This window comes from Eschrichtius robustus, chromosome 8, assembly GCF_028021215.1.
Source record: "Eschrichtius robustus isolate mEscRob2 chromosome 8, mEscRob2.pri, whole genome shotgun sequence".
NCBI lineage: Eukaryota > Metazoa > Chordata > Mammalia > Artiodactyla > Eschrichtiidae > Eschrichtius > Eschrichtius robustus.
Genome location: NC_090831.1, coordinates 112,323,001 through 112,345,236, shown reverse-complemented (window position 1 = coordinate 112,345,236; position 22,236 = coordinate 112,323,001). Strand labels below are relative to the sequence as shown.

General features: G+C 44.9%; 1 protein-coding gene across 1 annotated transcript in view; it reads left to right on the top strand.

The window, feature by feature from the left end:
- Window positions 1–22,236, top strand: part of LOC137768342 (solute carrier family 23 member 1-like) — a 43,382-nt gene extending 21,146 nt beyond the window's left edge. The window contains exons 5-12 of the mRNA XM_068549824.1: window positions 6,607–6,788; window positions 7,714–7,831; window positions 8,924–9,080; window positions 9,907–10,160; window positions 18,709–18,873; window positions 19,280–19,388; window positions 20,592–20,687; window positions 21,977–22,236. Coding sequence (XP_068405925.1) covers window positions 6,607–6,788; window positions 7,714–7,831; window positions 8,924–9,080; window positions 9,907–10,160; window positions 18,709–18,873; window positions 19,280–19,388; window positions 20,592–20,687; window positions 21,977–22,236 — 1,341 coding nt within the window. The remainder of the gene's footprint in view (window positions 1–6,606; window positions 6,789–7,713; window positions 7,832–8,923; window positions 9,081–9,906; window positions 10,161–18,708; window positions 18,874–19,279; window positions 19,389–20,591; window positions 20,688–21,976) is intronic.

Here is a 22,236-nt window from a genome sequence, read left to right as displayed (position 1 = left end):
GTATGTTATGTATATGTTCAACTTTAGTAAACACTAGCAAATACATTTGCAAAGTGTATGTTCCAATTTACACTCCCACCAGCAGCATGTGTGAGTTCCAGTTACTCCAAATTCTCACCAACATTTTCTCTTTTTCATTTTAGCTGCTCTGGTCAGTGCATGATGGTAAACGTGTATCATTCTTTTATGATGTTTTTGAATGATTTAGAGTTAACTATAATTGTCTGTCCTCATCTTGTAGGTCTATTTGACCACCTGGGGTCATTTTTGCTCCTATGCTTACCACATTAGCTGGTGACTAGAGGTCAATATCCCAATATAGACTTTGTTATTTATCATTACTTCCATGACTTTCATTTCATTGAGTATCATGTAAATGACCTATGAATTAGTCCATGACCCATTTTAATCTTAAAGTTCAAACAACAGGCCGTGTCCTAAATATGCCAGCATCACAGTAGGTACTGGCTCCTTTCACGATGTTCATTCCTCATTGTCCATCCAGTACAGCACAATATACTCTGGGTCTAGTTTTATTAGATGTGTTTCAGTTTGGTAGAATCAACTCTGATGCCAGCATCCCTCATCCCAGATTGAAGACCTGTCTAGAAATATGGCTAAGAAATCATTTTCTTATTTCCAACATTTTAAATGCAACGGGCAAAAGTAGCATTATTCAATACCATAATTTGGTAACTCCAGTTCTTCCTGCCGCCATCTTTCTTTCTGCCCACTGTGAGCCCTTCTTAACCCATTTCCTTGCTCCTGTTGGAAGAGGAGGTGCTGAGTCCTTCTCTTCTAGCCTTTAAATGGTGGGCAGGAAAAGTAACACTGTTAAACTCTCCTTGTGTGTCCTTCCCCAAGGTACTTTCAAATGATTTAATAAGTATATTGTCACTGTAGCCTCTCCACTGGGTAGGATGCATCCTGAAAAACACCAGACTTTCCAATCCGGCCCATAAATACCATCAGAATTCCAACAAGTCAAATTAAATTGATTCTTATTATTCCTATCTTAGGGAACACAACCAAGTCCCTAGTCCTGGGAAAATATGGTTTCTTTACCTTCTCATTTCCCAATTTGTCCTTTACAAACTGCTCCACTGGTGACTCAGTTTAGTGACCCACTTGTAACTTGATCTTACACTATCCTACCCTGCAAGCCTGCCCTTCGTGCCTTTGTCACCCACATTTTGTTGCTTCAAGCACACGTTCTAATTTTGTAATAATTTCACTGCTTTTGGGAAGTGACATGAAATATGAAAAGATCACTCGATACTGTATTTCTTGGTCCATTCCTGTCTTGTTCACGCTGTGAAAAGTGATCCTTGAGCTGTTTGATGTATACGTTGATCTTCATGCTGGTGGGCAATCTGGGTTGCTAGTCTCTTTATTGTAGCCTGAGCCAGGGCTTCAGTGGCAGGATAGGCAAAGCTCAAACCAGAAACACTGTCCATACCAGTTTAAAAAAGTGTTAAAACCTCCCATGCTCTGTGGACTGTCCAGTACAGGCAGCCTGTCAGTTCTGTGATGGGCCATTTATCCTCATATCCTCCCACCAGAGGCACCTGTGCCCATCGCTGTTGGCAATCTGGATCATCCTGGGCAACACAAGTGACTTCAGATAGAGATGGAGATTATGTAGTTTGTGAGCCCACATATGCATGGCTTGTGGCCCGAGGTGTCATCTTGTGGCCCCTAATGACTACATTCAAAATCATACTTCCCTCCTCTTTTTAAGACATAGGGGCATCTACGTGAACCAACAGTATGTGAGATTTGACTATAAAGTCCTGTCCCGTAAAAGGTGAAATTTCAGTGGAGCCTCTACGATCACTTGCCGAACCAAACTGCTAGTCCATTGGCCACAGCCCGAGAACCTAGATAATTCTAAAGGGATGACTCTGGGGGCTTATGTGTGTACTGTCAGTCACATCACACACAGCTTGGTCCTGTGGCTGGACTTAGACTTGCCTTCTTTCCTCCATCAAGGTCCTTCTGTTGCAGTGTTACACTCTTTCAGTCTCAGTCTTCCTCAGGTGGGTGAGCAGCACCTTTGGCAAGACTCCAAGCAGTGCTTTTTTTTTTTTTAATAAATTTATTTATTTATTTATTTATTTATTTATTTATGGCTGCATTGGGTCTTCGTTGCTACGGGCAGGCTTCCTCTGGTTGCGGCGAACAGGGGCTACTCTTCGTGGTGGTGCGCAGACTTCTCATTGCCGTGGCTTCTCTTGTTGTGGAACACAGGCTCTGGGTGCATGGGCTTCAGTAGTTTGGCATGTGGGCTCAGTAGTTGTGGCTCACGGGCTCTAGAGCGCAGGCTCAGTAGTTGTGGCGCACAGGCTCAGTTGCTCCGTGGCATGTGGAATCTTCCCGGACCAGGGCTCGAACCCGTGTCCCCTGCATTGGCAGGCGGATTCTTAACCACTGCGCCACCAGGGAAGTCCCCCCAAGCAGTGCTTTTTTAATTCAAAGACCCACATAGTGGGATCCAAGTCTCTGTTGTTAGAGATAGATTATCCCGTGAGGTAGTGTCCACCCAGGGGAGGGGGACTGTCACTTACTCATGGATCCTGTGAACCCCTCCTTGTGTAACTGCCTTTTCTTTTCCTGAATATAGCGATTTCCCTTTAATCAGCACATTCTGTTGATGATCCCCTTCCTTATTTGCATGTCTTTCTGACGTCGCTCAAGGTACCATTGGGATCTCTGATCTTGGAGTTATTTGGTGCCATTCAGTAGTGCTGTAATTCCAAACAGTGCCCAGTAGCAGACTAGTTAGGAATGGTCCTTCAGAGGGAGAGTAGTTGAGTAGCTGCTCTGGGCCGCCTCCGCACCAAATGCCCCACGCAGAGCTGAAGCACCAGGCATCTGCCAGGGTCAGTCCTCATTCAGCGTGGACGGAACCACTGACGCTTCTGACGGCTCAGGAGCACTGTGCTGGTCAGGACACCACTCTGAGACCAGTCTGAGCCATAACTTGTGAATTTCAGCCAGAACCTTCTGCTGTTCTTCCCTTTCAAAAGCAGCCTTTCTGCATGTGGCCATGCTCTGGTATACAGTCCAACAGTGCGCCCAGATGTGGACGTACTTCAATGATCTGTCAAGTCCTTGTGCTTCCTTTTTTTCTCAAGGTGGACCCAGAGTTAACAGAGGTTTTTAATGTTTAAAGAACTTTTCCATGTAGTTCCAGACCAAGATATACCTAAGGATTTCACTTGTGAAGCTGGTGGGCCCTGGATTTTTGCCAGGTCCGTTGGCCAGTCTTCAAATGCTGTGTGTTGTACCACCTATTCCAAAGCAAGATGTATTTCTTCTTCAGTGCAGCCTAGTTTTATCATATCATCAATAGCATGAATCACAAAATACATGTGGTCTGAGGTTTTGGGGGGTTTTGTTTTGTTTTGTTTCTGCTGTCCCCCAGGGAGCCAATACTTGGCTTTCGTAAATCCAAACTAAAACTAAGCAAAGAATAAGAAGTGGATTTTGTCAACGAAAATTTAATTAACTATCAAGTTAAGAAGGAAAAAATGGAATTTTATTCGAGCCAAGCTGAGGATTATAAACCCAGGAAGCAGATTCTCAGGAAGCTCTGGGAACTCTTCCACCTGTTAGAAGTTGAAGCCACGGTCATATACATTTTTGAGACAAAGGATCGAACATCAAAATGACATGCTGATATTTTACGTAAAGTTCACCAAGGATACATAGTCCAGATAAGCGGGTACAAAGTGAGCAGCCAGTCACCATGACCCCCTACAGAGCAGGGAGAGAATGCTATTCTTTTAAGAAATTACATTGCTAGCATCAGAAGAAAGAAAAACAATTGATCTTTCCGGTTGAGCAGCCCCTCATCTTTGAGGAGCTCTGGTTAATGTGTCATGCAGGTTCACACTGCACATTAGGGAGGGAGGAGGCCCAAACAAACACACAGAGAGAGCTTTATGTTTAATTTTTTTACTTGTCCTGCCTTAAAATATAAATTTTATTTCATCAGTTTCCTTACCCTGCTCTGCTAGATGCCAGGGGCAGGATTTCCCTTCCACTTAGACCTACTGAGAACTATAATTTTTTATGCAAGAATCTCTTGCCTTCGTACTATCCAAGAGGAAAGATCTGACAAGTTAATTTGTCTCTTCTCCTACCTAAGCACTCTGCTGCTTGAATTCTACCTGTGTTCTAATGACATGTCTGCCTCAACACTGCAATGGTCTGAAGCAGTTACTTTGTGTTTTGAGGACACGGTATTAGTAGTGAGAGAGGATGTTTAGGGATGTTTAGGTCATGCTGTGCCTGCACTGAGCACAGGATCCCAAGTTACAGACACAACCATGTTTTTTAAATACATTTACCATTTATTTTTGTGTTTGTGAGTCCTCTAAAGCAGGAGTCAGTAAACTATCGCTCTTGGACCAAATCCAGCCTGTAATCTGTTTTTTTTACTGCCCACCAATTAAGAATGGTTTTTACATTTTAAAAAGTTGTTTAAAGTTATAAAAAGAATATGTGACAGAAACTATATGTGGCCCACAAAACCTAAAATGTTAACTATCTGGCTTTTTACAGAAAAAGTTTGCCAACCCCTGCTCTAAAGCACAGGGCCCAGAGTGGGAGTTCCTCTTGCCCAGATCTAAGACTGTAGCCTCCACTATTTTTTTCCCACATCACCTTCAAGTGTCCAACAGTGAGTGCAAACCCAGAGTCTTATTTGTGGTATTCTAGCTCCATCTGCTGGTCCAGTGTTTTTCACCAGTGCTGTAAACAAGGGAAAGTTCTTTCAAGTTTCAACCTCCTTTTACTAATTGATGGATTGGTTTAATTCACTGAGCCAGCCTATTGGAATTTAAGGTAGAGTTTCCATGTTTCACTGAGTTGAATTTGTTCACACGCATCTCAAGGCTTGAAGCCACTGATGGTTAGCAGTCCAACTCTACATCACGATACTAGCCACAAATGAAAGTGAGGCAAATATAGGACCAATAGGGGTGTCATTACTTTCTGGGAGATAAGAAGTAATAGAGAGGACAAGTAAGTAATGATTATATTTTTAGAAAGTGGTGGTAGCAGAAAATGTAGAAAACTCTGGGAAGAGATGGCAAGCTCAGTTTTCAACACATTAGACCAACTTAAACTTCACCTTCCAGTATTATGGTGGTTTTAAATTTTTTATATCCTTGTGTATGCTTATGTATATGTGAAATGAATGACAGCAATGATAAAAGGGCTAAGTCGGAGAAATTAGGATTGCTTTGTTACTATAAAGTACTCACGCCACTCATGATGTGGTATAGTGTTATTTGAAAGTGAACTTGGGAGAATTCCCGGGTGGTCCAGTGGTTAGGACTGTGCTTTTACTGCTGAGGCCATGGGTTTGATCCCTGGTTGGGGAACTAAGATCCGCAAGCCACGTGGTGTGGCAAGAAAGAAAAAAAGGGGGGACTTGGCTTAGCTGTAAATGTACATTGCAAACTCTAAAGGAAAAAAAAAGGATAATGGTTATGCTAAGAAAGGAGAGGAAAAAAAAAGCTCAGTTAAAACCACAAAAGGTAGAAAAAGAGTAGAAGACAAAAACAGAAACGAAGAACAAGGGCAACAAATAGAAAATAGTAACGGATATGGTGGATATTAATCCAACTATATCAATAATCACTTTGAACGTCATTGGTCTAAAGGCACAGAGATTGTCAGAGTGGATCAAAACACAAGACCCAACCGTATGTTGTCCAGAAGAAACCGGCTTTAAATATAAAGACACGTGTAGATTAAAAGTAAATGGATGGAGAATATACCACATTAACACTGATCAAAGGAAAGCAGGAGTCAGACTTCTTTCTTTTCAGGAAGCGCAGACTTCAAAGCAAGGGAAATTTTCAAGGGTAAAATGAAGAACATTCATATTAGCAAAGTAAAAAAGGAGAAGTAAAGTAAAACTCAATCAGTCCAATAGATCAGGGGTTGGCAAACTACGACCCATGAGCCAAATCTGGCTCGTTGCCTGTTTTCTGTTTGTTTGTTTGTTTGTTTGTTTATAGCCCACAAGCTAAAAATGGTTTTATATTTTAAATGGTTGAAAAAAATCAAAAGAAGAATAATACTTTATGACATGTCAAAATTGTACGAAATTCAAATTTCAGTGCCTATCAGTGGAGTTTTATTAGAACACAGTCAAGCTCATTTGTTCCCATCTTGCCTGGAAAAGTTTCAACTGAGCCTGTACGGCCCACAGAGCCTCAACTATTCACTCTCTGGTCCTTTGCAGAAAACCTTTGCCAACCTCTGCAATAGAAAGTAGGAAAACAGAGACAAGTAAAGCAACAAGATGTTCAGTACATAACTGGGTGATGCCAGTATTACGAGTCATTACGTTATGACTACGATCAATAGGTAATCTTGAAATTTACTTCCTGGAAAACTTCACATTAGGTGAAAATGTCCAACAGACGGTTGGAAATAGAGGACTGGAGAGAGGAGTGAGGTCCGAGCTCGCCTTCCCTCAGCTCCTCTGGGGTCCAGCTTTGCCCCTGCACTGCCTCTGAAGGTACCACCAATCTGGGTGGCCCTGCCGCAGGCTTCCAGGTGCTGAGCCCCACGCTTCCTCTTCAGCTGCAGGGAGCCATCATGGTTGCTTCCTGTGTCCAGATGCTGGTGGGCTTCTCAGGCCTCATTGGCTTCCTCATGCGCTTCATCGGCCCCTTGACCATTGCTCCGACCATCTCCCTGGTGGCCCTGCCTCTCTTCGATTCTGCGGGCAATGACGCCGGGATCCACTGGGGGATTGCCGCCATGTAAGCACCCTCTGGGGAGGGTGGGCCATCTTTGGAGGAAGACTACCCAGTAAGAAGAGTGAGTCCTGGATATTGGCAAACTCTGGTGGTTTACAAATACTTTCACAAACATCACGATACCTTCAAAAGCAGTGAAATGGCTACTTAGAATGTATTATTACTATTTCTTCTGTTATTAGTCCTCACAGACAATAAGTTCATCACAGGCAGGGTATAAACATACTTAGTGCAGTGTTCACAGACAGCTGATTCTACCCGTCCCCTGCCTCCTAGGTTTTCACTGAGCAAATATTGTAAACCTCCAGCACCTGGGAAGGGTGCAAAGACATGGCCTCAGCTCTCAAGCATTTTGTAGCGTAATGGAGGGATAAGACTTGGGTCCAAGTACCTGTGACACCAGGAAACAGTGATGAGAGTCACAGTGTGCCGGCTCGTTCAGGGGACGGGGTGGTGACAGCCAGCTTGCTGGGGGTGGGGGGGTGGTGGTGTCAGGAAGGCTTCCCAGAAAAAGAGGCCTTCGGCATTTAAACAGAGCTTTGAAGGGACGTGGGGGTGACCCTGGACGCGCTCATTCACTCTGCCTGTTGTGCTCTGACCACAAGGACCTGCAGGACCACGTGGGAGAGAAGATGGTCTGACTCTGGCCTCACTGGCTTCAGTGTGGATCTGTGCAGCTGCCATGCTTATTTCTCAGGCCCCTGCCCACTGTTCCTCTTCAGCCACCAGCAGCCTCTGAAAGGGGCCCGCCCACCTTTTCAGAACTGGCAGGGTGCTGCCTACACTGCAGAGCAGGGCCTAGATGGGGACCCTCCCAGCACAGCCACTGCCCCATAGTCCCGGAGACACGTGGTGGCACGCCTTCCCGGACCCTCGCTCATGACGAGCCCAAGTTCGCCAGGTCGGGTGTGGTTTGTTTCTGTTTCAGGACCATCTTCCTCATCGTGCTGTTTTCTCAGTACCTGAAAAACATCGCGGTGCCTGTGCCTGTTTACGGACGAGAGAAGTGTCACACCTCTAAGTTCTACCTGTTTCAGGTCTTCCCTGTAAGAAGCGCCCCCCCACCCTCTGCCATTCTTAGTTGACTCACCTGGAGAGTGAGGGGCAGCCTCTTGCTCTCCCCGATGGCCCCCAAGTCAAATGCTCTCCACCTGCAGCGGCCTCTCCCCCTCAGCCTCCCTTAATTGCCCCGCGGGTGGTGGGAGCCTTGGTGTAATGCCGTCCCAGATCTTCCCTCATTGCTTCTCCCCCAGGAGTAGAGAACTCGCCCCAGGTTGCCGCCCTGGGCACCACTGTGGGACAGTCTTCTCGTGTCCCTGGGCCGTCCTCATAGCATGGCACTGGGGGAGACAGCCAGGCTCACCGCTAAAGGTGCAAAACTAAGGGCTAAGTTGCTTAGATCAGTTTCTTTCTCATTGGCTCCTGGATAATTCAGATCCTGCTGACGGTGATGGTGTCTCCTTTTCAGAGCCTTCTCTGTTGAATTTGCTCCACTCTGTCAAGTAGGTGCCGTTGCCAACCACACAAATGTGTTTTCAGGTTCAATTTATCTGTGATATACATTCTGCGTTATAAAAAGATACTTCCACATAATGATCTCATTGATCCCTCAGCAACCCTGTAGGCCAGTGGTTCAAAAGTTCAGTATGCGTAAGAATCACCTGGGGACATTGCTAAAAATGCCGATGTCTGGGGTTCTACCATCAGAGATTAAAAGTCAGTATATCTGAGGACCCCACTTTAAGAAATCCTGCCTCAGGCTCTGCAGATCAATGGTTGTAATTCCATTGTACAAATGAGGACACTGAGGCTCAGGGAATTTGATCCAGGGTCATGTGACCAGCAAGCAATAGAAAGGGAGTCAGACTGCAATCCTTCTGACCCAGGCTCTGTCCACTTTCCTAGACATTTCTGCCTCTACTTGACACAAGGTCTCCCCACAGTTTAGTTTCTCTATTCCTGTAATGTGTTCATTATCCACTGACACAGCGGATTCCTGTTGTCACTGGAAGGGTTTGTAACCCAACACTTCCTCATCTCATAGAGCTTTCCCGACTCCCTCCTTCGCCCACCCTCGCTGGGAGGTGTGGGCAGGCGCAGGGGTGGGGCCCAGTGTGAAGGGCGCCTCCCTCCGGCAGGTGTTGCTGGCGCTCTGCATCTCCTGGCTGCTGTGCTTCGTGCTCACAGTCACCAACGCCCTCCCCTCGGCGCCTGCAGCCTACGGGTACCTGGCCCGCACAGACACCAAGGGCGACGTCCTGAGCCAGGCTCCGTGGTTTCGCTTCCCTTACCCAGGTAACGAGACGCCCACTCCGGGGCCCATCTTGCCTGGGGCATATGCTTCCCAGGACTGCCCATGAGGCTCAGGCACCAGAGGGGGAAATGAGTAGCGCCGGGGCGGGATCTCCTCCAAGGGATCTGGCAAGGAGGGACAGGCCCCACGGAGTCCATATGAGACCCCTAAGAGAGGAAGGAGACCCTTGGGTGGTCCTAAGAACCCTTTGGGGGTGGTGGACCAAAGGTTCCCTCTCCCAGCCCTACCTCCTTCCTGGCCCGCATGCCTCGTCCCCTCCTCCACATTGCTCAGGCCCCATCAACTGGGGGTGGGGAAAGCACAGAGGGATCCTGACCTCTTAGCCAACCTTTGGGTCTCCTCATGGAACTGGTGGATCCCACACAAGGGAGGCTTGGGACTGAATTAGAACATTTCTGGGTTGCTGGTCAAGGGCATCTCCCTTCCCTGCAGTTCTTGGCTCAGGGTGTGAGAATAACCACGTTCCAGCTGGGGGGGTGAGGAGGTCCTGGCCTCATGGACTGGGGAGCCAGGACCTCCCTGAGTAAGAATCCTGGAAGCCTTCAAAAGGCTTCAAGGCCTTCCTGGAAAGAGGCCCGGTTTCTGGTTCTTTTTGTGCACTGTGACCTCAAGGTCAGGGCCTCTGACCCATCCTCAGGGAGGCATGGGAGGGCAGGAGTCTGAGACACAGCTTCAGGACAGTTGTTGGGTTGGAAGACGTGTTGCCTGGTCTTTAAAGCCTTCCAGAGAACCCTGGCAAGGGAATTATTTGGGGTCCAGCAGCCTGTTATCTTCCAGATGAATTTTCCCTCTGCTCTGCATTTTCAGGGCAGTGGGGCCTCCCCACCATCAGCCTGGCTGGGGTCTTTGGGATCATCGCGGGGGTGATCTCCTCAATGGTGGAGTCAGTAGGCGATTATTATGCCTGTGCCCGCCTGGTGGGGGCACCACCCCCTCCGAAGCACGCCATCAACCGAGGCATCGGCATCGAGGGCCTGGGCTGCCTGCTGGCCGGGGCCTGGGGTACGGGGAACGGCACCACCTCCTACAGCGAGAATGTCGGCGCGCTGGGCATCACCAGGGTAAGGTTGCTGACAGTGGCTACGGGGGTGGGGTGGTGGGCGGGCAGGCTAGGTACCTGAATCTGTCATCAGTGTCTTAGCCTCTTACTGTTGCTGCAACAAATTATCACAAACTTGATGGCTTCCAACAACCCAGATGTATTATTTTACTGATCTGGAAGTCAGAACTCCAGCGCGGGTCTCACAGGGCTGCAGTAAAGGTATTGGCAGGGCCGTGTTCCTTTCTGGAGGTTCCAGGGGAGAATCCATTCCCTTGTTTTTTCCATCATCTAGGGGCTGCCCACATTCCTTGGCTATGGCCCCTTTCCTCCATCTTTAAAGCCAGCAACATGGCATCTCTCTGACCTTTCTTCCTTAGTCACGTCTCCCTTTGACCACAGCTGGGAAAGATTACCTGCTTATAAGGATGCATGTAATTAAGTTGGGCCCACCTGGATAACTCAGGCTACTCTGTCCATCTCAAAATCCTTAACTTAATCACACTGCAAAGTCCTTTTGCCATTAAGGTAACATATTCACAGGTTTGGGCATGGACATCTTTGAGGAGCCTTTATTTTGCTTACTATACTTGACCTTCTTGGTTGTGGTCACCTCCATGTGAATGTCGCAAGGGTACCTCACACTCAGAATGGCCTCTATTATGCTCAGTCCATGCCCTCATCCTTACTTCTCCTCCCGTAAACCTTGTCTTAGTGAATTCACCCAGTCATCCTTAACTTCTCTCTGTTGTGCGCTTCTCACAGTGGATTTTATTTTTTCAACATGCGTGCTGCCCTCCTGTCCTCTTGTCTCCATTCCCAGTATCACAGCTTTATCATCTCCCACCTGGACATGGCAGTATCCCTAACAGTCTCTTCCCAGGATCTTGCCCATCTCTAATCTAGCTACCACACGGCTGCCCAAGGATCTTTCTAGAACCCAATTAAATTAGTCCCTGCTTAAAATCTCTTCCAGGCTCCATTTTCCACAGGAAAGCCCCATAAGGTCAGCAAGAATTCTTCAAGATGGTGCTTTCTTCTTCTTCTTATTTTTTTTGGCTGCATTGGGTCTTCGTTGCTGTGCGTGGGCTTTCTCTAGTTGCGGCGAGCGGGGGCTACTCTTCGTTGCGGTGCGCGGGCTTCTCGTTGCGGTGGCTTCTCCTTGCGGAGCACGGGCTCTAGGCATGCAGGCTTCAGTAGTTGTGGCTCACGGGCTCTAGAGTGCAGGCTCAGTAGTTGTGGCACACGGGCTTAGTTGCTCCGTGGCATGTGGGATCTTCCCAGACCAGGGATGGAACTCATGTCCCCTGCACTGGCAGGTGGATTCTTAACCACTGCGCCACCAGGGAAGTCCCCAAGATGGTGCTTTCTAAGGTGACTTTGAAAAGAATATTTTTACGATGTTGCTTTCCTGTATGCTTCAGTGCATAGGTACAGTGTTTCCCAGCACAAGTGAAGTGAGCTTTGGAAAATACTCACTTTCCTCCACCCACATCCCCACCCTGTATTTTCTGATAGCTCCCTTGGACCTATCTACCTCTGTACCCTGCATGGCCTCTGGCCCATAGTGAGAGCTAAAATCTGTGAGCAAACAGCAGAGCCAGCACCCAGCCCTATGGCAAGTTCTATGTGCTTGACACTGTGGACTCTTTGACATTTTCCCAAAGTTTCAAGACCTTTAGTGCAAGTGAGAGGAACATTTTTCCACGTGAGGGCCACTGACCCACACAGAAATGTGGGAATGGGCTATGTAAGTGTAAAGCAGCAAATATTTTTCTTGCTGAAAGGAAGATATCTCATGCAGACCAGAAAATTATATTCAATAAACAGAACAAAAAATATTTTTGATGTATCATTTCTAAATTAAGACCCTTTACAGGAGAGGGAAAGAGCAGGCAAGAAAAGATACATAGACACCAAACAGGGTATAAATCCAGCAGGAGACCGATTAACTCTGGTCTGGACTCATACCTCCCCCTTGTGGCCCCGTGTTGCATCTGCATTCATGGGCTCTGACCTATTCTTGGTTCTCTCCTGGTCAGTTGGGAGAAATCAGGCTGAAGGCCAAAGATCTCCCATCACTTCTCTAGGGTGTCATGGCTCCCAGCCCAGATGTGAATCCTGAGACCAAAAGACGCCCAGGGCTGCATGATAAATTCTGTGGTAGTAGGATTGGGGATGACCTGCCATCTTTATGAGACCATTAGCATATCCAAAGGGTATTGGTTGAACCTGACAAGTTGATCTATTGTGCTTAGATTCATGTCTTTGTTCCCACAGTTCATTGCTAGGGTTGTAAACAAAAAAAGTTATTTTGATGTGGTTAATTCCTATCACTTGTCTTCTAATGAAGAAAGTTAAATAAATTAGCTCTTAAACTGGAAAGAAAAATAAGCAAAGGCAGAATCTGCTGCTTTATTGCTGCATTAATGGACTTCAAGTTGTTGACATTGGAGTATCTTAAAAAAATGTTTAAATTGTGGTAAAAGACATATAAAATCTACCATCTTAATTATTTTTGTGTACAGTTCAGTAGTATTCAGTGTATTCACATTGCTGTGCAACAGATCTCCAGAACTTTTTCATCTTGCAAAACTGAAACTACACTAGAGTATCTTTTAAGGACTGGGAGTAGAAACAAATGCATGAGAAGAGGTTCAAGAACTACCTAAGCACATTCATTGATAATAGACTCATGATGGGATATTCAGACATTTGCAGCACAACTCTAACTTTTGAGGATGAGGCTGAATGCTTCCAGGTCAGAGGTCATTTTTGTCTCACTGGTAGCTGTCACTCAAACCCCAGATACAACCCTTGACTAGCACAACAATCATTACTGTCCAGCGTGTGACAGCTGTGTGTGCCTGGCACTGGGATGGGATGTGGACCAGAGCCCATAATCTTCACAGCAGAGTGGTTTTTTTTTTAACCTTTGTAGAAACTTTTTATTTCCAGATCTAATAGCTGCTCTAAGCGGGTGAAACATACTTCTTTAGCATTCCCAAACTCCTAGCTGCTTGAGAAACCCTATGCAAACCAGGTAATAGCAATTAGTAGTGACTCTAGCACAACTGGTCCTTGATTTTGGACCAGTTAATGCTGTATAATGCCATGGGGAGGAGCCTTGTCTCTGTTCTGTATCTTAATGAACCTCCGGATAGATGAAGGAGGAATCATAGTTTACACATAATCCATGATAATTGCTTGTTGAGAAAATCTAATTTGTCCTAATTGAGAAAATGTATCAATTAATAATAATGAAGTGACTTATAGAGGGAACTTTTTAAAAAACTTTATTGAAGCATAGTTGATTTACAATGTTGTGCTAATTTCTGCTATACAGCAAAGTGATTCAGTTTTATATAACATTTTTCATATTCTTTTCCATTATGGTTTACCACAGGATGTTGAATATAGTTCCCTGTGTTATACAGTAGGACCTTGTTGTTTATCCATTCTATATATAATCGTTTGCATCTGCTAATCCCAAACTCCCAATCCATCCCTCCCCCACACCTGCTCCCCCTTGGCAACCACAAGTCTGTTCTCTATGTCTGTGAGTCTGTTTCTTTTTTGTAGATAAGTTCATTTGTGTCCTATTTTAGATTCCACATATAAGTGATATCATAGGGAATTTGTCTTTCTCTGTTGACTTACTTCACTTAGTATGATAATCTCTAGGTCCATCCATGTTGTTGCAAATAGCGTTACCCTTTTTAATGGCTGAGTAATATTCCATTGTATATATGCACCACATCTTTATCCATTCATCTGTTAATGGACATTTAGGTCGTTTCCATATCTTGGCTATTGTGAATAGTGCTGCTGTGAACATAGGGGTGCATGTATCTTTTCAAATTAGAGTTTTGTCCAGATATATGCCTAGGAGTGGGATTGCTGGATCGTATGTCAATTCTATTTTCAGTTTTTTGAGAAACCTCCATACTGTTTTCCATAGTGGCTGCACCAATTTACATTCCCACCAACAGTGTAGGAGGGTTCCTAGCGGGAGCTTTTTGAAATGTAAATCACATCATGTCACTACCCTGCTTAACACAACTCTACTGAGTCTCCTTTGTCTTTGGATTCATTATTTTTAATTGTAGTAAAATACACGTAACATAAATTTAGCCTCTTAACCATTTCTAAATGTATAGTTCAGTAGAGTTAAGTACATCCAAATTGTTGTGCAACCAATCTTCAGAACTCTTTTCTGTTGCAAAACTGAAATCTGTACCAATTGAACAACTCCTTATTCCCCCCTCTCCCAGCCCCTAGCAACCACCATTCTACTTTCTGTCTCTATGAATTTGACTGCTCTAGGTACCTTATATAAGTGGACTCATACAGTATCTGTCTTTTTGTGGGTGGCTTATTTCACTTAATATCCAAGGTTCATCCATGTTGTGCAGGTGTCAGAATTTATTTCCTTTTTAAGACTGAATAATATTCCATTGCATGTATATACTACGTTTTGTTTATGCCTTGTCTTTGGAATTTATTGTAACTCCTTTCCATGGCCCTTAAAGCACTTCATGACAGAGTCCTTTCCTTGCTTTCCACCCCATCTCCTGTCTCTCACCCTGCGTCACTGTGCCCCAGGCACATCAATTCCCTCCCCTATGTTTATTGAGATACACTTGGCATATAACATTTTGTAAGTTTAGGTGTACAATGTGTTTATTTGATACACTTATATACTGCAATATGATTACCACCATTAGCTAACACCTCTATCACATTACATAATTACCATTTCATTTTTGTGGTGAGAACATTTAAGATCTACTATCTTAGTAACTTTGAAGTATACATTTTTGTTAACTATAATCACCATGGTGTGCATTAGGTCCCCAGAACGTATTCATCTTCTAACTGAAAGCTTGTACTCTTTGATGAACATCTCCCCATTTCCCCCACCCAGCAGCCCCTGGTAACCACCATTCTACTCTTTACTTCTACAAGTTTAGCTTTTTTAGAGTCCACATGTAAATGATATCATACAGTATTTGTTTTTCTCGGTTTGACTTACTTCACTTAATGTAATGCCCTCAAGGTCCATCCGTGTTGTCACAAATGGCAAGATTTCATTCTTTTTTATGGCTTAATAATATTTCATTGTATATACCACATCTTCTTTATCCATTCGTCTGTTGACAGACACTTAGATTGCTTCCATACGTTGGCTATTGTAAATAATGGTGCAATGAACATGGTGGGAGGGGGTGCATATATTCTTTTGAGTTAGTGTTTTCATTTTCTTTGGATAATCCCAGAAGTGGAATTGCTGGGTCATATGGTAGTTCTATTTTTAACTTTTTGAGGAATCTCCATACCATTTTTCATAGTGGCTGCACCAATTTACATTCCCACCAGCAGTGCACAGGATTCCCGTTTCTCCACATCCTTGTCAGCACTTGTTACCTTGTGTCTTTTTGATGATAGCCATTCTAACAGGTGTGAGGTGATATCTCATTGTGGTTTTGATTTGTGTTTCTCTGATGATTAGTGATGTTGAGCATCTTTTCATGTACCTGTTGGCCATTTGTATGTCTTCTTTGGAAAAAAATGTCTATTCAGTTCCTCTGCCCATTTTAAAATTGTTTGTTGTTGTTGTTGTTATTGAATTGTATGAGTTCTTTATATACTTTAGATATTAAACCCTTATCCAATATACAGTTTGCAAATATTTTCTCCCATTTAATAGGTCGCTTTTTCATTTTGTTGATTGTTTCTTTTGCTGTGCAAAAGCTTTTTAGTTTAATGTAGTCCCACTTTTGGATTTTCACTTTTTAAAAAAAAAAAATTTATATTTATTTATTTGTTTATTTTTGTCTGAGCTGTGTCTTAGTTGCGGCACGCGGGATCTTTGTTGCAGTGTGCGGACTTCTTAGTTGCAGCATGTGAACTCTTAGTTGCAGCATGCCTGCGGGATCTAGCTCCCTGACCAGGGATCGAACCCAGGCCCCCTGCAGTGGGAGCACAGAGTCTTACCCACTGGTTCACCAGGGAAGTCCCTGATTTTCACTTTTTTTGCTTGTGCTTTCGGTGTCATATCCTAAAAAAATCATTGCCAAGACCAATGTCAAGAAGCTTCCCTGTGTTTTCTTCTAGGAGTTTTGCGGTTTCCAGTTTTACATTTAAGTATTTAATCCATTTTTAGTTAAATTTTGTGAGCGGTGTTAAGATAGTTGTTCATTTTCAGTTTTCCGCATGTGGTTGTCCAGTTTTCCCAACACTATTTATTGAAGATACTATCCTTTCCACATTAAGTTTTCATGGCTCCCTTGTCAAGTATTAGTTGACCATATATGCATGGGTTTATTTGTGGGCTCTCAATTCTGTTCCATTGGTCTACGTGCCTATTTTTATGCCAGTACCATGGTTTTTTGTTTTTTTTTTTAAAGACAATCAGATGTTTTTATTTAGTTATTTATTTATTTTTGGCTGTGTTGGGTCTTTGTTTCTGTGCAAGGGCTTTCTCTAGTTGTGGCAAGCGGGGGCCACTCTTCATCGCGGTGCGCGGGCCTCTCACTATCACGGCCTCTCTTGTTGCGGAGCACAGGCTCCAGACGCGCAGGCTCAGTAATTGTGGCTCACGGGCCTAGTTGCTCCACGGCATGTGGGATCTTCCCAGACCAGGGCTCAAACCCGTGTCCCCTGCATTAGCAGGCAGATTCTCAACCACTGTGCCACCAAGGAAGCCCAGTACCGTAGTGTTTTGATTACTACAGTTTTGCAGTATAGTTTGAAATCAGGACGTGTGATGCCTCCAGCTTTTTTTCTATTTTTCTTTTTCAGGATTGCTTTGGCTATTTGATGTCTTTTGTGGTTACATAAGCATTTTAGGTTTTTTTTTTCTACTTCTGTGAAAAATGCCATTGGAATTTTGACAGGGATTGCATTGAATCTGTAGATGGTTTTGGGTAGTATGGACATTTTAACAATATTAATTCTTCCAGTCATGACATGGGATACCTTTCCATTTATTTGTGTCTTCCTCAGTTTCTTTCTTCAGAGTCTTATATTTTTCACCTCCTTGGTTAGATTCATTCTTAAGTACTTCATTGTCTTTGATGCTATTGTGAATGGGATTGTTCTATTTCTTTTTCAGATGTTTTATTGTTAGTGTAGAAAAATGCAGCTGATTTCTGTATGTTGATTTTGTATCCTGCAACTTTACTGAATTCATTGATTAGTTGTAACAATTTCTTGGTAGAGTCTTTAGGATTTTCTATATATAAGATCATATCATCTGCAAATAAAGATAATTTTACTTCTCCCTTTCTGATTTGGATACCTTTTATTTCTTTATCTTACCTGATTGCTATGGCTATGACTTCCAGTAATATGTTGAATAGGAGTGGTGAGAGTTGTCACCCTTGTCTTGTTTCTGATCTTAGAAGAAAAGCTTGCAACCTTTCAGCATTGAGTATGATGTTAGTTGTGGGCTTTTTGTATATGGCCTTTATTGTATTGAGGTGCATTCCTTCTATATTTAATTTGTTGAAAGTTTTTTTTATCCTGAAAGGATGTTGGATTTTGTCCAATGCTTTTTCTGTGTGTATTGAGATGACCATATGTTTTTATCTTTCATTCTATTAATGTGGTGTATCACATTTATTGATTTGCACATGTTGAGACATCCTTGCATCCCAGGGATAAGTCCCACTTGATCACGGTGTATGATCCTTTTAATGTACTGTTAAATTTGGTTTGCTAACATTTTGTTGATAGTTTTTGCATCTATATTCATCAGGGATATTGGTCTGTACAGTTGACCCTTGAACAATATGGGGGGTGGGGTGGGGTTAGGGGCACCAACCCTCCTTGCAGTCGAAAATCCATGTATAACTTATAGTTGGACCTCTATACACGTGGTCCCTCCATATCCATGGTTCCATCATGTCTGTGGTTCCACATTCACAGATTCAACCTATCATGGATTGTTTAGTACTACAGTATTTACTGTTGAAAAAAATCTGCATATAAGTGAACCCACACAGTTCAAACTCATTGTTCAAGGGTCAACTGTACCTTCTTTTCTTTTCTGTCCTTATCTGGCTTTGGTATCAAGGTAATGCTGGCCTCCTAAAATGAGATTGTGAAGTAAGTATTATTAATCCCACCTGGTAAATTTGGAGGCTGACATTTTGAGAGGTTAGGTAACTTGCGTGAAGCCATACAGCTAGTTGGAGGCAGAGGTGGGATTGGCTCTCAAACCCCGTTCTTAAGCATTGGGCCACTCCCTCCCAAGAGAGACTTCTTGCCTCACTATAAAGTCTGCCTAGAGAAGGAGCACTGGAGTCAGGACTTGAAGGCATGTATGAGAGCAGCAGAGAGGAGAGGTGAGGGCAGAGGCTGGGACCCAAGGTCACACCTCCATCCTTTCGCCAGCACCGTGTGGGAGTAGAGGGGGGCCGTTCCTGGGTCAGTCGATGCTGCTCCTGTGGGTCCCCTGGAGCCGTTGTTTGTGATGCCCCAGGAGCAGGGCAGAGGCCTCCAGGGTGTGTGGCCTCGCTGCTGCTGAGCTCCTCGTCTCTCCCCCATCTCCCTGAGTGCTGCAGGTAGGGAGCAGGATGGTGATTGTCGCTGCGGGCTGCGTGCTGCTCCTGATGGGCGTATTTGGGAAGATCGGGGCTGCGTTTGCCACCATCCCAACCCCTGTGATCGGAGGCATGTTCCTGGTGATGTTTGGGGTCATCACTGCCGTGGGGATTTCCAATCTTCAGGTGAGGCAGGGCACCCTTAGGAAAGCAGCAGCATTGCATCTCCTGAAAGGAGCCCATGGGGATGGAGATGAATGGAACAGCGTGGGGACAAGGGAGGAGGGGAAGGGAATCCTCAGTCCCAGAAACCGCACTGGCCCCAAATGGGAGAAAGAAATAACCGGAAGCATCCAAATTTCTGAAAAACAAAATTGCATCAGTTTGAATTGGATTATCCAGACCACTCAGCTCCCAGGGTCAAGTGGGAGTCGGGACTTGGCTAAGAACGTGTGCCCTCTGCGTCCAACTTCCCCCTCCAGTCTCAAGTGGTGGTGGGGGGGGGGGGTGGGGTGGTTGGGAGGGTGTTTGATTGACGTGCAATACAGGTACTGATCATTCCGGCTCTGCCGTGGGGGCCTCTCTCCTGCAGTACGTGGACATGAACTCGTCCAGAAACCTCTTCATCTTTGGCTTCTCCATCTACTGTGGGCTTGCTGTTCCCAACTGGGTGAACAAGAACCCGGAGAGGCTCCACACAGGTGATTCTCCGTCCTCTAGACTGTGATCACTGCAGGGGCAGAGCAGGTGGGGTCCCTGGTCCCTGGGAATTCCTGTCACTTTTTTAAAAAATTAACTGTAGTCACCATGCTGTACATTACATCACCATGACTTATTTATTTCCAGTTCTATTGAGACATAATTGACATACATCACTGTATGAGTCCCAGGTGTACAGCATAAAGGTTTGACGTACATATATTGTGAAACGACTACCATAATAAGTCTAGTTAACGCCCATCTCCTCATATAGACACAATAAAAAGAAATGGGAAGAAAAAGAAAAAATTTTCTCCTTGTGGTGAGAACTCTTAGGATCTACTCTCTTACCAACTTCTCTATATATCATACAGCAGTGTTAACCATAGTCGTCATGTTGTACATTCCATCCCTCGTACTTATTTATCTTACAACCAGAAGTGTGTACCGTTTGATCACCTTCCTCCAGTTCCTGCTCCTCACACCCCCTGCTTCTGGTAACCACAAATCTGATCTCTTTTTCTATGAGTATTTTTTTTAACAGTCTATATATAATAAGTGAGATCATACAGTATTTGTCTTTCTCTATCTGATTTATGTCACAGCATAATGCTCTCAAGTTCCATCCAAGTTGTTGCAAATAGCCAGATTTTATGGCTGAATAATATCCATTGTAAATATATACCTCATTTTTTTTAGTCATTCATCCATTGATGAACACTTAAGTTGTTTCCATATCTTGGCTCTTGTAAATAATGCTGCAATGAAGGTGGCTGTGCACCTTCTTTTTGAGTTAGTGTTTTCTAACTAACTTTACATATATATATCTTTTTGAGTTAGTGTTTTCATTTTCTTTGGATAAATAACCAGGAGTGGAATTACTGGGTCATATGGTAATTCTATTTTTTAATTTTTTGAGGAACTTCCATACTGTTTTCCATAGTGGTTGCACTAATTTACATTCCCACCAACAGTGCATAAGGGTTCCTTTTCTCCACATCCTTGCCAACACTTCCTAGTTCTTATCTTTTTGGTAAAAGCCAAACAGGTGTGAGATGATATCTCACTGTGATTTTGATTTGCATTTCCCTGATGTTGAACACCTTTCATGTACCTATTGGCCATCTGTATATCTTCTTTGGAAAAATCTCTATTCAGATCCTCTGCCCATTTTTTAATCCCTGTCACTTTTGTCTTCACTCTAGGGATTCTCCAGTTGGACCAGGTCATCCAGGTGCTGCTGACCACGGGCATGTTTGTTGGTGGATTTCTGGGCTTTCTACTGGACAACACCATCCCTGGTAGGGCTCACCTTTGCTCTGTAAGCTGACAGTTTGGGTAGATGGTCAGCATTTGGGTCACCCACATTGCTTCTCTAGCCCCAGTTCTCATGTGAGACTGGCCACAGCATACCTGAGTGGGCCCTGCGTCTGGGTGGGGTGTATGGGCCTGTACTAGCTTTCTAGGGCTGCCATCACAAAATGCCACAGACTAGGAGGCTTAAACAATCGAAATGTATTTCCTCACAGTTCCAGAGGCTAGAAGTCCAAGAACAAGGTGTTGGCAGGATTGGTTTCTCCTGGGGCCTCTCTCCTTGACTTGCAGACGGATGGCCTTTCCTTCCTGTGTGTGCATCTCTGTTGTCTCTCTGTGTGTCGTAATCTCCTCTTCTTATAAAGACACCAGTCAGATTAAATTAGAGCCCACCCTAAAAACCTCGTCTTTAACTAAATCACCACTTTAAAGAGTTTATCTCCAAATACAGTCACATTTTGAGGTTTGTGGGGTTAGGGCTTCAACATGATTTTTTTTGGGGGGGGGGACACAATTCAGCCCATAAAAGGACCCTCAGGTGAGAAATACACCAGAAGCAAAAAGCAAAAGACATAGCCCCAGCTCTCTTAGAGCCTGCCGTCTAGTTGATGAGGGAGAGAACGCATGTGTTCATTTATTCATATTCCAATAAAAACCACAGCAAGTGCACTGTGTTCCAGGTGCTCTGTATTGAGGATACAAAGAGCTGCAACACATGCCCCCCCTGCCTTCTAGAAACTCACAGGCTAATAGGGGAGAGAGACATGAAAACAGACCATTACAGTACAGGGCAGTAAGTGTGATGGTGAGCAAACCAAGCCCATGAGCGCTGAGCTGAAGAGCGCAGAGCTGCCCTCACTGGTGGCTTTCAGTGCTCCCTTCTAGATCCTCCCACGGCCCCTTGAAAGGACCTCCGTGATAGCTCCTGCTTCGTGGTATTCCGTTTCCCACACTTCTTCTCTCCACCAAATGTAAAATGCATCTGCATTCCAGAAACATTGAAATATAGAAAGGTTCGCTGCAGAAGATGAGGAAAGAACAGTGGTTCATAGAAGGTCATACCCCGGAGCTCAGGGAGCACCTGATGATGAGCTGAGTTGAGCTGAGCTGATTCTTGGGATGGGCTTGGAGGAGGAGGAGGAGAAGGAGGAGGAGGAGGGGCTGCAGTCGGGTGCAGGGCACTGAGACGAGGCCTCGTGCGTGCCTGCAGGGGGTGCCAGAGGCTTCCGCCCCCTCCCTCAGGGTCCAGTCTTGACTGCTTGCTGTCTCCCGGTAGGAAGCCTGGAGGAGAGAGGCCTCCTGGCGTGGAATCAAATCCAGGAGGAGTCTGAGGAGACTACGAAGGTCTCGGAGGTGTACAGCCTGCCCTGGGGGATGGGCACCAGGTTCTGCACATCCTCCTGCACCCGGTGCCTCCCCTTCTGGCCCAGGCTGGCACGTGGCGGGACAGGTGAGGCGGGAGCGAGCCAGCTCACGCTCTGCTCCCGGGACCCCTCAGAAGAGCGGCCCAAGGGCGCCACAGACACCAGGATGTGA